Raw genomic sequence first — 13,852 nt, forward strand, 5'->3', positions numbered from 1 at the left:
ATGTCCAGATATTGATTAACACCTGTTTATTAGGAGAAGCACATTTATTGACTGTTAGTGATGTGGGGATATTTAGCTTGTGAATATATTACCTGAATGTGTTTGTATACCATTGGCATACCTTTATTGAAGTTGATTGTCAATTAGGTAATTGTTAGGGTTTGTGATGCGTTCTGGGTAGTGGGTGTTGCTACAAGAAGCAGGTCTTTGCTTTGTTTAGGAGACAAGACAGCCCGGTAACAGGTAGGCATCCTGCCGGGTTTACAGGATGATTGAAGCCTGGATTTTCGTTGGTTAGAGCACTCTTTGATTATTAGGTCTACCCTTGGTTCCTTGTCCAGTTTATTATTTTTGTAAATACTTGTACATTTTATCCACTTGGAAATAAAAAGCCTCACATTGGCCAGAAAATGCACATCTTCCTCGTATGCCTCCTCACTGTTTAAAATCCTACCGCATGGTAAGCTTTAGTAAATCCTGCACCAGTGAATGGGCTTATTCGACGTTGCATCCGACAGTGCTGCCGACTGATCTGCAAAGAACCTTGCATCATAAATAACTACTCATTATTATTTGTAGATCAGTGAGTCACAATTTACCCCTGACACATCACCATTTTTCATTCTCTCGAACACGGCCAATGTTTCTTGGCAACTGAGGGATCATGATATATATTGCATGTAGAAAAGGTGGACTTTGTATCATTTATTGCAATGGTCATGAACTGCTCACCACAAACGGAGAAGAAATCTGAGAGAATTGGCATCATTGTGAGTGCAGCTGAACGCTTTTTGCAGAGTTCTGCAGGGAATCCTGTCGAAGAATGTTCCACCATCACAGGCCCCAGAGCCTGTAGGGATTTGAATTGGATTGTGACTGAAGGAGTATTTATTTTGTGTTTGATATTATGTCTGTTTTTTTCTGCAATGTTTAAAAAGATATATCTATGGTTCTCTACCCCGTGCAGTAGGTGGCGGCAATACACCTTATAGGATGTAGTCCACCATAAACCTCAGAAGCAGTGTGTAGGAGGGAGATTCCTAGATGTGAGAAGTCTGCAGGAGGACATGAGACAAATGAATGTGTAGTATCAGTGGAACAAGTTGTGTAAACTGTAGGGGTACCCATGGTGCTGGAGATCAGAGGTGTTCGGTCAGAGAAATGCAGGTTGAGGTTGCCAGGATCAGAGCAGTGCAGAAGGTGTCATATGCTGAGGCAGTGAAGCGAGTAGTAGAGGAAGATGGGTCCAGGGTGAGGGATCCTAAGAGGATCCCTGTGAGTAGGATAAGGCAAATCGAGTGATAGGAATAACATGCTTCAGTAAGGTTTTTTTTGGCTTTCAAGGCCATGGTTGTCAATTGTATTGCAGGGATGGAATGTAAATCACAGAGAAGTACTTGGGTGTACAAGAATTTACTACCGACGCGTTCCAATATGTTTTGAACTATAGTGTCCCGTCCTCCCAGACTGCTGGCCTGGAGTAGGATCAGATGCGGGCCAAAGTAGTGTAATAGTGGTGAGGCTTTAATGGGTGCAGGGTTAGTTGGTAGGGCAATGTTATTTATTTTTCACAAAGTGTAATGAATTCATACTACAGAATAGTAGGCTGATACACAGCCAATACAGTAGGTGGCGGCATGCACCTATGACGTTTGTTTGCCAAATCTCGCGAGAGCGTCTGAGTAGCAGGGACAACATCACTTTTGCCTTTTAGGGGAAAATGTGAAACCAGGACGCATTGGACTGATCCTTTGAATTCCATGTATATGATGTTTTGTATAGGCTATATGATATTAATGCGAGAATATTTGACATTTAAAAGGTAAGAGTTATTTTGGTGTATGTAAGTGTTCAAATATCTGCGCTTGCTAGCTAACGTTAGACAGCTAGCTAGCTAGCTAGTTTACTGGTAGTTCCTCTGCATACATAGCGTGTTGTAGCTAACGTAACTAGTGATTGATTATTGATCAATACCCCGAACTAATGCAGCTAGCTAGCTAACTTGAAATTAAACTAGCTAGGTTTTGTCCAGTTAACGTTAGTTAGCTAGCCAACTGTTAGCACATCATGACATGTTTGCTCAGGTTAGCCACTGCACCTATGTGAAGCTAGCCACAGTAATGTTTAGCCACGATAGTGTAATTTGCTGAATGCCTTCAAAATAAAAGTTCCCCTTTGAAAGTGATGCAAACGGATACAAATAGTGGAAACATGACATATGTGGACTAGATAGATAATTCTAAACAAGGTCGAAATGTTGTATAAATTAAACAAAATACAATTATTAGTTGATTTGATCAAAGAAAGAAAATGGTTGAAATCGCACTGTGGATGTGTTAGACTTCAGATTTGCATTGGGGGCATACTAACATGCACTGTACAGCCTTACCTCATTTCGTGGACCCAAGATCCATAGGTAAGGTTGTACTTTGCAATATGAATGTCATATGCACAATAGGCTAGTGAGGTGATTTCCCACAGTTAAAGTTCACTAATGTGAGCTACGATGCTAATATTTGTGTAAACTCTTAAGAATTGTAATCTGTGAGTGTCACTGAGTAGACTGATACCACATTTCATGGTCCAAGATCCATAGGTATCAGCCTACTCGTTGACACCCACAGATTACAATTCTGTCAAGTGTTCCACAGGGATGCTGGCCCATGTGGGCTCCAATGCTTCCCACGGTTGTGTCAAGTTGGCAGGAAGTCCTTTGGGTGGTGCACCATTCTTGATACACACGGGAAACTGTTGAGTGTGAAAAACCCAGTATCGTTGCAGTTCTTGACACACTCAAACCGGTGTGCCTGGCACCTACTACCATACCCCGTTCAAAGGCACTTAAATATTTTGTCTTGCCCATTCACCCTCTGAATGGCACACATACACAATCCATGTCTCAAGGCTTAAATAGCCTTCTTTAACCTGTGTCCTCCCCTTCATCTACACTGATTGAAGTGGATTTAACAAGTGACATCAATAAGTGATCATAGCTTTCACCTGGATTCACCTGGTCAGTCTGTCATGGAAAGAGCCGGTGTTCCTAATGTTTTGTACACTCAGTACCTATAGAATATCTACATACACCCCCTTGAACTTTTTTCACATTTTGTTGCATTACAAAGTGGGATTTAAATATTTAATTGTAATTTGTTGTAATTGATCTACACAAAATACTCTACACAAATTCTACACATTTTTACAAATTTACAAAATGTTTATAACTAAAATATAGTCGTTGCATAAGTATTCACCACCTTTGTTTAGGCAAAACTAAATTAGTTCAGAAGTAACATCTGGCTTAACAAATCACACAATAAGTTATATGGACTCACTCGGTGTGAAATAATAGGGGTTGACATGATAAGGAAGGGCAGTGATGGGTAACAATAACAAATCAGACATTGAATATATCTTTAAGCATGGTCAAGTTAATAATTATGCTATGGATGATATACTAAACCATCCAGACACATCATAGACTAAGTTGTTGTTCTGAACTGAGCTGCATGACAGGAAGGAAACTGCTTAGGGATGTCACCATGAGGCCATTAGTGATTTTAAAACGGGCACAGAGTTCAATGGCTGTGATCGGAGAAAACTGAGGATGGATCAACAACATTGTAGTGACTCTACAATAATGACCTAAATGGCAGCGTAAAAATAATTAAATATACAGAATAAAAATATTCCAAAACATGTACAGTGGGGAGAACAAGTATTTGATACACTGCCGATTTTCCAGGTTTTTCTGCTTACAAAGCATGTAGAGGTCTGTCATTTTTATCATAGGTACACTTCAACTGTGAGAGACGGAATCTAAAACAAAAATCCAGAAAATCACATTGTATGATTTTTAAGTAATTAATTTGCATTTTATTGCATGACATAAGTATTTGATACATCAGAAAAGCAGAACTTAATATTTGGTACAGAAACCTTTGTCTGCAATTACAGAGATCATACGTTTCCTGTAGGTCTTGACCAGGTTTGCACACACTGCAGCAGGGATTTTGGCCCACTCCTCCATACAGACCTTCTCCAGATCCTTCAGGTTTCGGGGCTGTCGCTGGGCAATACGGACTTTCAGCTCCCTCCAAAGATTTTATATTGGGTTCAGGTCTGGAGACTGGCTAGGCCACTCCAGGACCTTGAGATGCTTCTTACGGAGCCACTCCTTAGTTGCCCTGGCTGTGTGTTTCGGATCGTTGTCATGCTGGAAGACCCAGCCACGACCCATCTTCAGTGCTCTTACTGAGGGAAGGAGGTTGTTGGCCAAGATCTCGCAATACATGGCCCCATCCATCCTCCCCTCAATATGGTGCAGTCGTCCTGTCCCCTTTGCAGAAAAGCATCCCCAAAGAATGATGTTTCCACCTCCATGCTTCATGGTTGGGATGGTGTTCTTGGGGTTGTACTCATCCTCCTCCTTCCTCCAAACACGGCGAGTGGAGTTTAGACCAAAAAGCTCTATTTTTGTCTCATCAGACCACATGACCTTCTCCCATTCCTCCTCTGGATCATCCAGATGGTCATTGGCAAACTTCAGACGGGCCTGGACATGCGTTGGCTTGAGCAGGGGGACCTTGCGTGCGCTGCAGGATTTTAATCCATGACGGCGTAGTGTGTTACTAATGGTTTGCTTTGAGACTGTGGTCCCAGCTCTCTTCAGGTCATTGACCAGGTCCTGCCGTGTAGTTCTGGGCTGATCCCTCACCTTCCTCATGATCATTGATGCCCCACGAGGTGAGATCTTGCATGGAGCCCCAGACCGAGGGTGATTGACCGTCATCTTGACCTTCTTCCATTTTCTAATAATTGCGCCAACAGTTGTTGCCTTCTCACCAAGCTGCTTGCCTATTGTCCTGTAGCCCATCCCAGCCTTGTGCAGGTCTACAATTTTATCCCTGATGTCCTTACACAGCTCTCTGGTCTTGGCCATTGTGGAGAGGTTGGAGTCTGTTTGATTGAGTGTGTGGACAGGTGTCTTTTATACAGGTAACGAGTTCAAACAGGTGCAGTTAATACAGGTAATGAGTGGAGAACAGGAGGGCTTCTTAAAGAAAAACTAACAGGTCTGTGAGAGCCGGAATTCTTACTGGTTGGTAGGTGATCAAATACTTATATCATGTAATAAAATGCAAATTAATTACTTAAAAATCATACAATGTGATTTTCTGGATTTTTGTTTTAGATTCCGTCTCTCACAGTTGAAGTGTACCTATGATAAAAAAATTACAGACCTCTACATGCTTTGTAAGTAGGAAAACCTGCAAAATCGGCAGTGTATCAAATACTTGTTCTCCCCACTCTATGTATCAAGGCACTAAAGTAATACTGCAAAAAAACTACATCATGGTATGGGTATGCTTGCCATTGGCAAAGACTGGGGAGTTTTTCAAGATGAAAATAAATGGGATGGAGGTAAGCACAGGCAAAATCCTAGAGGAAAACCTGCTTGTCTGCTTTACACCAGACACTGGGAGGGGAATTCACCTTTCAGCAGGACAATAAGCCAAATCTGCACTGGAGTTGCTTACCAAGAAGAAGTGAATGTTCCTGAATGGCCAAGTTACAGTTTTGACCTAAATCTGCTTGAAAATCTATGGCAAGACTTGAAAATTGCTGTCTTACCATGATCCCCCAACACCTTGACAGAGCTTGAATAATTTTGAAAAGAATAATGGGGAAATATTGCACAATACAGGTGTGCAAAGCTCTTATGAGACGTACCCAAGAAGACTCATAGCTGTAATCAATGCCAAAGGAGTTTCTAACATGTATTGACTCAGGGGGGTGAATACTTATCTAATGAAGGTATATTAGTGTTAACATTTTCATAAATTCAAATTTTTTTTTAAAGATTCTTCTTCCACTTTGACATTAGAGTATTTTGTGTAAATCGTTGACAAAAAAAGGACAAATCCATTTTAATCCCACTTTGTAACACAAAATGTGAAGAAATCCAAGGGGGGTGCAGACTTTATAAGTATGCCCCAATTACAATTCTGAAGTATAATACAGCCACAGTGCGATTTCAACTGATTATTACTTTATTTCGTCAAATGAACAAATGATTGTCTTTTGTAGAATTTATATAACAAAATGTGGAACTTGTTTAGCATTATCTAGTCCAAATATGGCTTGATTCCGTTCTTTGTATCCGTTTGCGTCGCTTTCGATGGGGGACTTTTATTTTGAAGGCAAACTGCAAATTCCACTATTGTGGCTAATCCTTATTGTGGCCCGCCTCACGTATGTAGCCACTGCCTGGCTAGCTATATATAGATTTATTTATTTTTATTATTTTTTTTACAAGCATTCCAAACCATCTCTGCAATTTACTAGCTAGCTACCTAGCTGGGATTGGTGACTAGTTAACTTACTGCTGGCTATGTTGTGATCACATTAGTTGGCTTGGGTGCCAGTGTCAACATGGTTAGCTAGCTAGTTAGCCACCATTAGCTAGCTCGTATTATTCGGGATCATCATAACATTAGCTGGCGAGCAGTTGTCAAGAGTTGGAATGCGAAGGGGAATTGAGTTTTTGTTTCGTATTCACTGAATGTATAACTATCATTTATGTTAATAGTTACAGCTAGTTTTGCTCTCCTGAATCAACCCGGTGAATTAATATCTAACTCTACTCCCTTCGTCATGTTAGATTATGAATGGTGAAGAATCCGGGCTGGATGTCTCTGTGCACGGGTGATGGCAGCACGTCCACAGTCATATGATAGCAACTCCAGTGACACTGACAACTGGGAACGAAAAACAACCAACCGACCTCGCAAGCTTTGCAAGCACTCGAGGTGAGGCAATTACTTTGTATTTGATACTGTGTAAGGTCAGAAAGAAGTGACAAACCAAGATAGTTGGCATTTCTGTAGAGCCATTTCACATACACTATCATGTGTATAGAGCTATAGGTATTATAGGCTAGACATATGTTTTTCAGCATAGTCACACACTGATGTGCATTTTTGTAAAAATAAATAATATTATTTTAAAAATATTTTCTTACTTTAAAATAAAAAATAAATCTCTGCATTGTTGGTTAAGGGCTTGTAAGTAAGCATTTCACGGTAAGGTCTACACCTATTGTATTCGGCGCATGTGACAAATACAATTTGATTTCATCATGTTGACATTGTCCATTGTGATTTCCAATGAAGGCCTGGTTACTCTTGAGCCCAACATCATAAAAAGCTACTGTTTTTATCATGACTGTAAATTCAGTTGGGCTGGCATAACGCTCCCAGTAGTAATTATTTGAAAAGTCCACTGTCATGACAGCATGGCAGCGCTATGTACACTTCATAACTAAAAGTTGAAGTGAAGTGTTTGCTAATGGTCTATGCCCTTTACTGGCTGTTGTTTTGGCGAACAGAAAGTCTGGAATTTCTTGGGTCGTTGTAGTTGTTATTTAAGAGCCCCTAGAGAGACTAGCTACCTAACTTGCAAAGCAAATTCTTGCAAAAACAGTCCTTATTTCTATGCTGGCTTCTATGCTGTCTGTCTTTCTAAATATCGACTTTCCACAGTATAGATGCATTGTTACTCATTGCATTGAGTGTGTGACTACATTGTTTCTTTAGCTCCAGGCAGTGTGTCAGGTCAGGGCGGTGTTATAATTACCTCTAGAGGTAAATACTGGTTCTAGTAAAGCTCTAGCCCTGGACCATACTGTCACTGCTGACAGAGGTCCTGAGTGTCTCTACGATTACAGCAGACACCTGCAATCTGTAATAATACATTAGGGGAAGAAGGACAACAGAGGGAGAGTGTGTGTTGTCTGTGTAGAGTTTAACTGCAATTAGTATTTAGTGTGCTTTCTGCTCTGGCCAGCGCTCAGTCGCGTGCATCTCGACTGGAGGCAGACCTGGTGAAGATGAGCCTGCATGGCGCTAGCGGGGGCTGTGACCGCTCACGCGACCGCCGGCGCTCCATCGACCGCTCCCGGGACTCATCGCACGAGAGGGGAGAGGGCCAGCTCACCCCCTGCATCAGAAATGTCACCTCGCCCACCCGCCAGCACAACAGTGGTGAGTAGAACATACTCAGAACACTTTCACACAGTCTCCTAAAATAAGATTTATAAGGGAACATGTTGTATTCTAATGTTGATATGTAATAGTAGTAATAGTAGTCTGTGAAAAAAGTCAGTCGTCATTATGCCAGTGAGTGATTTGTGCCTCTCTCCCTCCACCTCCAGAGCGTGAGCGGGACGGTGGCTCCAGGCCCAGCAGCCCCCGTCCTCAGAGGATTTCCCCCAGCGGCTCCAGTAGCAGCGGGGTGGTCAGCAGCCGTAACAGCAGCCTGTCCAGCACTGAGGGCTGCTTTAAGAGCCTGGGGGTGGGAGAGATGGTGTTTGTCTATGAGAATAGCAAGGAGGGACTGGGCACGGGCCTGTGTACCCGCAGCATCCGGACCTCAGGCTCCGAGAGGGTCACTCTTATTGTAGATAACACACGCTTCGTGGTGGACCCTTCAATCTTCACAGCACAGCCCAACACCATGCTGGGCAGGTAGGGCTGACCTCATTGTTCTACTTTGTTATGATAAAATCATCAATCCGTATCAATTTTTGTTTTACCAGTATGATTATATGAGGAGGAAGTCCCCTCCATGGGTTCTTTCCTTTAGCTTTTATATTGTATGAATGCTGAACAACACTGAAATGTGACCACTTGGAAATGTGACCTGTTTTGTGGTTTCTTGCAGAATGTTTGGATCTGGAAGGGAACACAATTTCACACGGCCCAATGAAAAAGGAGAGTATGAGGTCGCCGAGGGCATCAGCTCTACAGTGTTCCGAGCCATCCTGGTCAGTCAATAGCACTGTATTACCAAGTATAACATTCCCTTTTACTAGCTTGGTCAATTATTGACTGTTTTTACTTTTGTAAAAATAATTCCTTGATCAAGGGTAGCTGTTGCTAACCTTTGCTCTTCTGAGCCACAAGGGGAGGGGGAGCCTGCTACTCATAGTAATCCTGAATTGATGAACTTATTTGTTGATTGTCTGAAACTTTGTAGCTTAATTATAAAGACACCAAAAACATTTACTTAAGGCTATAGAGTCGACCTCGGACTGTTATTAAAGAGTAGAATAGAGTAGATGCCATGAGTTGTCCACAGAGGCTTTGAGTGTCCTGAGAACAAGTACAATAATCAATACCATGGGATTGATTCAAATGTGGGCTGTTGTTGACAAACAGGGATCACTCTGGCCTCAGAGGCACAGCACTTGTTTTGAAAGTTGCAACTTTTTATTTTTACATTTGCAAAGCTATATTCATGCCCAGCTCAACTGGCAGTAAACTGGAATCTGCACTTAGGGGAGATGGCGTTGGCCATTTTGACCATTTTAGGAAGGGGGGCTGATGTCTGTGAGTGAGGCAGTCTCTGTAATGGCTGCCTTTGTGTTTTCTCTGTTCACTCTCTTAACTGGCAGGATTACTACAAATCTGGGATAATCCGTTGCCCCGATGGAATCTCCATCCCTGAGCTGAGGGAGGCATGTGACTATCTGTGCATCACCTTCGACTACAGCACCATCAAGTGCAGAGACCTCAGTGAGTATACCCCCTTTTTACCCTACTTGACCTGGTTGGCTCCGTGAACATAAATCATGAGCCCTGGGTTTTCATATCCCTTCCCTTATTAGTGGTTAATCTGGTTTCTATTCGACTGATGAAGATGTTCTGGGAAGTTAGTGTGCTGGTTTGCGTCTCTGAACTGCTGTCTCCTGACTGACCCAGGTGCCCTCATGCATGAGCTGTCTAACGACGGTGCACGGCGTCAGTTTGAGTTCTACCTGGAGGAGATGGTTGTACCACTGATGGTCGCCAGCGCCCAGAGTGGAGAGAGAGAATGCCACATCGTAGTGCTCACTGATGATGACGTAGTGGACTGGGACGAAGAGTACCCACCACAGATGGGAGAAGAGTACTCACAGAGTGAGCGAATACACACACACTCTCCACCCACCCTATGACCTAGATATTTTGTGTGTATGTATTGATATCTAGGTATGTATGTATTGATATCTAGGCTATGTGTGCTGTTTTTAAATGTACACTACCAGTCAAAAGTTTGGACACGCCTACTCATTCAAGGGTTTTTCTTTATTTTTACTATTTTTTACATTGTAGAATAATAGTGAAGACATCAAAACTATGAAAAACACATATGGAATCATGTAGTAACCAAAAAATTGTTAAACAAATCAAAATAGATTCTTCAAATTAGCCACCCTTTGCCTTGATGAAAGCTTTGCACACTCTTGGCATTCTCTCAACCAGCTTCATGAAATAGTCACCTGGAATGATTTCAATTAACAGGTGTGCCTTCTTAAAAGTTAATTTGTGGAATTTATTTTCTTCTTAATGCGTTTGAGCCAATCAGTTGTGTTGTGACAAGGTAGGCGGGGGTATACAGAAGATAGCCCTATTTGGTAAAAGACCAAGTCCATATTATGACAAGAACAGCTCAAATAAGCAAAGAGAAACAACAGTCCATCATTACTTTAGGACATGAAGGTCAGTCAATATGGAACATTTTCTTGAAGTGCAGTTGCAAAAACCATCAAGCGCCATGATGAAACTGGCTCTCATGAGGACCGCCACAGGAATGGAAGACCCAGAGTTACCTCTGCTGCAGAGGATAAATTCATTAGAGTTACCAGCCTCAGAAATTTCAGCCCAAATAAATGCTTCAGAGTTCAAGTAACAGACACATCTCCACATCAACTGTTCAGAGGAGACCGTGTGAATCAGGCCTTCAACACATTTACATTTTAGTCATTTAGCAGACGCTTATCCAGAGCGACTTACAGTTAGTGAGTGCATACATTATTAAAATTTTTTCATGATCAAATTGCTGCAAAGAAACCACTACTAAAGGACACCAATAAGAAGAAGAGACTTGCTTGGGCCAAGAAACACGAGCAATGGACATTAGACCGGTGGAAATCTGTCCTTTTGGTCTGGTCTCCAAATTGGAGATTTTTGGTTCCAACCGCCGTGGCTTTGTGAGACGCGGTGTGGGTGAATGGATGATCTCCACATGTGTATTTCCCACCGTAAAACATGGAGGAGTTATGGTGTGGGGGTGCTTTGCTGGTGACACTGTCTGTTATTTATTTAGAATTCAAGGCACACTTAACCAGCATGGCTACCACAGCATTCTGCAGTGGTACGCCATCCCATCTGGTTTGGGCTTAGTGGGACTATCATTTGTTTTTCAAATGGACAATGACCCAACACACCTCCAGGCTGTGTAAGGGCTATTTGACCAAGAAGGAGAGTGATGGAGTGCTGCATCAGACGACCTGGCCTCCACAATCCCCCAACCTCAACCCAATTGAGATGGTTTGGGATGAGTCGGACCACAGAGTGAAGGAAAAGCAGCCAACATGTGCTCAGCATATGTGGGAACACTTTTTTTTTTTTTTTTTTTTTAGACTGTTGGAAAAGCATTCCAGGTGAAGCCGGTTGAGGGAATGCCAAGAGTGTGCAAAGCTGTCATCAAGGCAAAGGGTGGCTATTTGAAGAATCTCAAATATTTTACATTTTTACATTTTAGTCATTTAGCAGACGCTCTTATCCAGAGCGACTTACAGTTATTGAGTGCATACATTTATTTTTCTTCTCCCATATATAAAATATATTTTGATTTGTTTAACACTTCTTTGGTTACTACATGATTCCATGTGTGTTATTTCATAGTTTTGATGTCTTCACTATTATTCTACAATGTAGAAAATAGTAAAAATAAAGAAAAAGAAAAACCCTTGAACGAGTAGGTGTGTCTAAACTTTTGACTGGTACTGTTCTGTCCTTGAGCTGTTCTTGTCCATTAATGTTCTGTATTATGTCATGTTTTTGTGTGGACCCCAGGAAGAGTAGTTGTGGCTTTCGCAACAGCTAATGGGGATCCTAATAAGATACCAAAAATTTGTTCTCGCTAATTAGTAATCCCTGCCGTGGATTTAGACTGTACATTTACCTAAAGTGACAAACTTAATTGACACTGCTTAAAAACCAATTGTTGATAATGAGTTGCTTTGTGTTTCACAACATTTTATTTTCTCTCTCCTCTGCAGTAATATACAGTACAAAACTATACCGGTTCTTCAAGTATATAGAAAATCGAGATGTTGCCAAATCAGTTTTAAAGGAGAGAGGACTGAAGAAAATAAGATTAGGCATTGAAGGTAAGATGATGGTTTTATCATGTATTTGCTGGGGTTCAGAGCAAAACATTTATATTTCGATTCAGCATTGTGAACTCACTGGCTCTGTTGTCTGCACCATGTATTGGTAGGTTACCCCACGTATAAAGAGAAGGTGAAAAAGCGTCCTGGTGGCCGTCCTGAGGTCATCTACAACTACGTCCAGAGGCCCTTCATCCGCATGTCCTGGGAGAAGGAGGAGGGCAAGAGCCGCCATGTTGACTTCCAGTGTGTCAAAAGCAAGTCCATCACTAACCTGGCTGCAGCTGCTGCAGATATCCCCCAGGACCAGCTGGTCAACATGCACCCTGGCCCTCAGGTGGACGAGCTGGACATCCTCCCCAACCAGCCCCCCAGTGGACCCCAATACAGCAACAACTACAACAACGATCCCGGCGACCCAGACGCCCCCTCGCCCGCAGTCTAAGGACTGCCCCCTCCCTGACACCTCCCTCCCCAGCGTACTGCAGCATGGAGCGAGAGGCGCATCATAACCATATTGCCTTGGCACCTCCTCCGCAGCCTTAGAGCCTCAAGGACCTGGTCGACTGTAAAAACTAGACTGGCAAAAGGGCATATTTCTCCTCTTTTATTTTTTTTTACTTGACCAAAGGAGTTTATTTTTCTGTTAATTGTTTGAAATAAATTTAGCAAACCCACTTTTGTAATTATTATTAATAATATTATTATTATTTACAATGGTTATTGTACCTCATTTGATGAGTTTGGGCTGTGCACTGTGTGGTGTTACTGTGTTCTCCCCCTTTTATTTCACGTGCGGTTCTGGGCATACTTCCTGGATGGCAAGACTAGTGAATACTGTAACTGTTTGGGGAATGGGGCAAAGCCTTTGATTTCATCGCCACTCAGTGCAAAATACTGTTGAATTCCCCTCAGATATCCTTTGAAACATGTAACGGTTGGGTTGGTTGACGTCATAGGATTGGTAATGGGATGCTGTGCTCTGTGCTCCCTGGATATTCAGCATGACATAAAGACATTAAAATCACTACATTGTATGGAGTTTTTATTGCTATCATTATGCTTATTAACCATTAATAGCACTTGAGTTGAAAGTGGTGTTACTTTCACCTTCTTATCCCTCTACGTAGAGCAGGGTTACCAAACTGGCGTCTGAGTCTAGATGATGATCCCTGACGTAGAGGTTATTTTTAAACCATTTGTTTATCATTTCAGAGACTTGACTTCCTAACCTAGGGCTCTATTCAATCCGTATCGTGGAAGTTCATCTTTACAGCGTGATTGAAATTTAAAGGAAATGTTCCTGCATTAGCGGACACTGAATTCATGGTAAACGCTGCATACGTTGGCTCAATTAAATTACCTTTACATTTCTATCGCGCGATCTGTAACGCTTCAGCGATACAGATTTGAATAGAGCCCTTAGACTTTCAAACTGAAAGTTGAAAAAGTAGCCTAATACATGTGCAATACCTAGCCTGCAATTATGTGGTTTGAGTTGACCTGATTTCAGATCAGGAGGAAAGTTTTCCTTTTATGGGTCATTTGGATAGTCTGCCTGTTGCTAGGGAACCATAATATTTACCGGGGTTCAGTAGTAAAGCACATCCTGTGTGGGGGTGGACGCCTCTG

The 13,852-nt window shown here is 42.1% G+C and overlaps 1 protein-coding gene across 3 annotated transcripts; it reads left to right on the forward strand.

The window, feature by feature from the left end:
* The first annotated feature begins 1,655 nt into the window (after positions 1-1,655).
* LOC123483875 (BTB/POZ domain-containing protein 10-like) lies at positions 1,656-13,247 on the forward strand. Of its 3 annotated transcripts, none has more exons than XM_045213829.1 (9): positions 1,656-1,822; positions 6,665-6,812; positions 7,821-8,045; positions 8,216-8,528; positions 8,725-8,827; positions 9,458-9,578; positions 9,765-9,962; positions 12,110-12,220; positions 12,331-13,247. In XM_045213829.1, the coding sequence occupies exons 2-9, from the start codon at positions 6,734-6,736 to the stop codon at positions 12,663-12,665; spliced, it is 1,485 nt and encodes a 494-aa protein (XP_045069764.1). In that variant the 5' UTR covers positions 1,656-1,822; positions 6,665-6,733; the 3' UTR covers positions 12,666-13,247. The 3 variants fall into 3 exon arrangements, with proteins under 3 accessions (XP_045069764.1, XP_045069763.1, XP_045069765.1); XM_045213828.1 differs by having other exon boundaries at positions 7,828-8,045; XM_045213830.1 differs by having other exon boundaries at positions 7,849-8,045.
* Positions 13,248-13,852: the final 605 nt, after the last annotated feature.

This window comes from Coregonus clupeaformis, unplaced genomic scaffold (genome assembly GCF_020615455.1).
Source record: "Coregonus clupeaformis isolate EN_2021a unplaced genomic scaffold, ASM2061545v1 scaf0159, whole genome shotgun sequence".
NCBI classification, from domain to species: domain Eukaryota; kingdom Metazoa; phylum Chordata; class Actinopteri; order Salmoniformes; family Salmonidae; genus Coregonus; species Coregonus clupeaformis.

Excerpts from the sequence above, each read along its gene's own strand:
- LOC123483875 (XM_045213828.1), top strand. The coding sequence starts at position 6,712 with ATGGCAGCACGTCCACAGTCATATGATAGCAACTCCAGTGACACTGAC. Across the intron at positions 6,813-7,827 it reads AAGCTTTGCAAGCACTCGAG|TGTGCTTTCTGCTCTGGCCA; the intron begins GTGAGGCAATTA and ends ATTAGTATTTAG. Across the intron at positions 12,221-12,330 it reads AATAAGATTAGGCATTGAAG|GTTACCCCACGTATAAAGAG; the intron begins GTAAGATGATGG and ends ATGTATTGGTAG.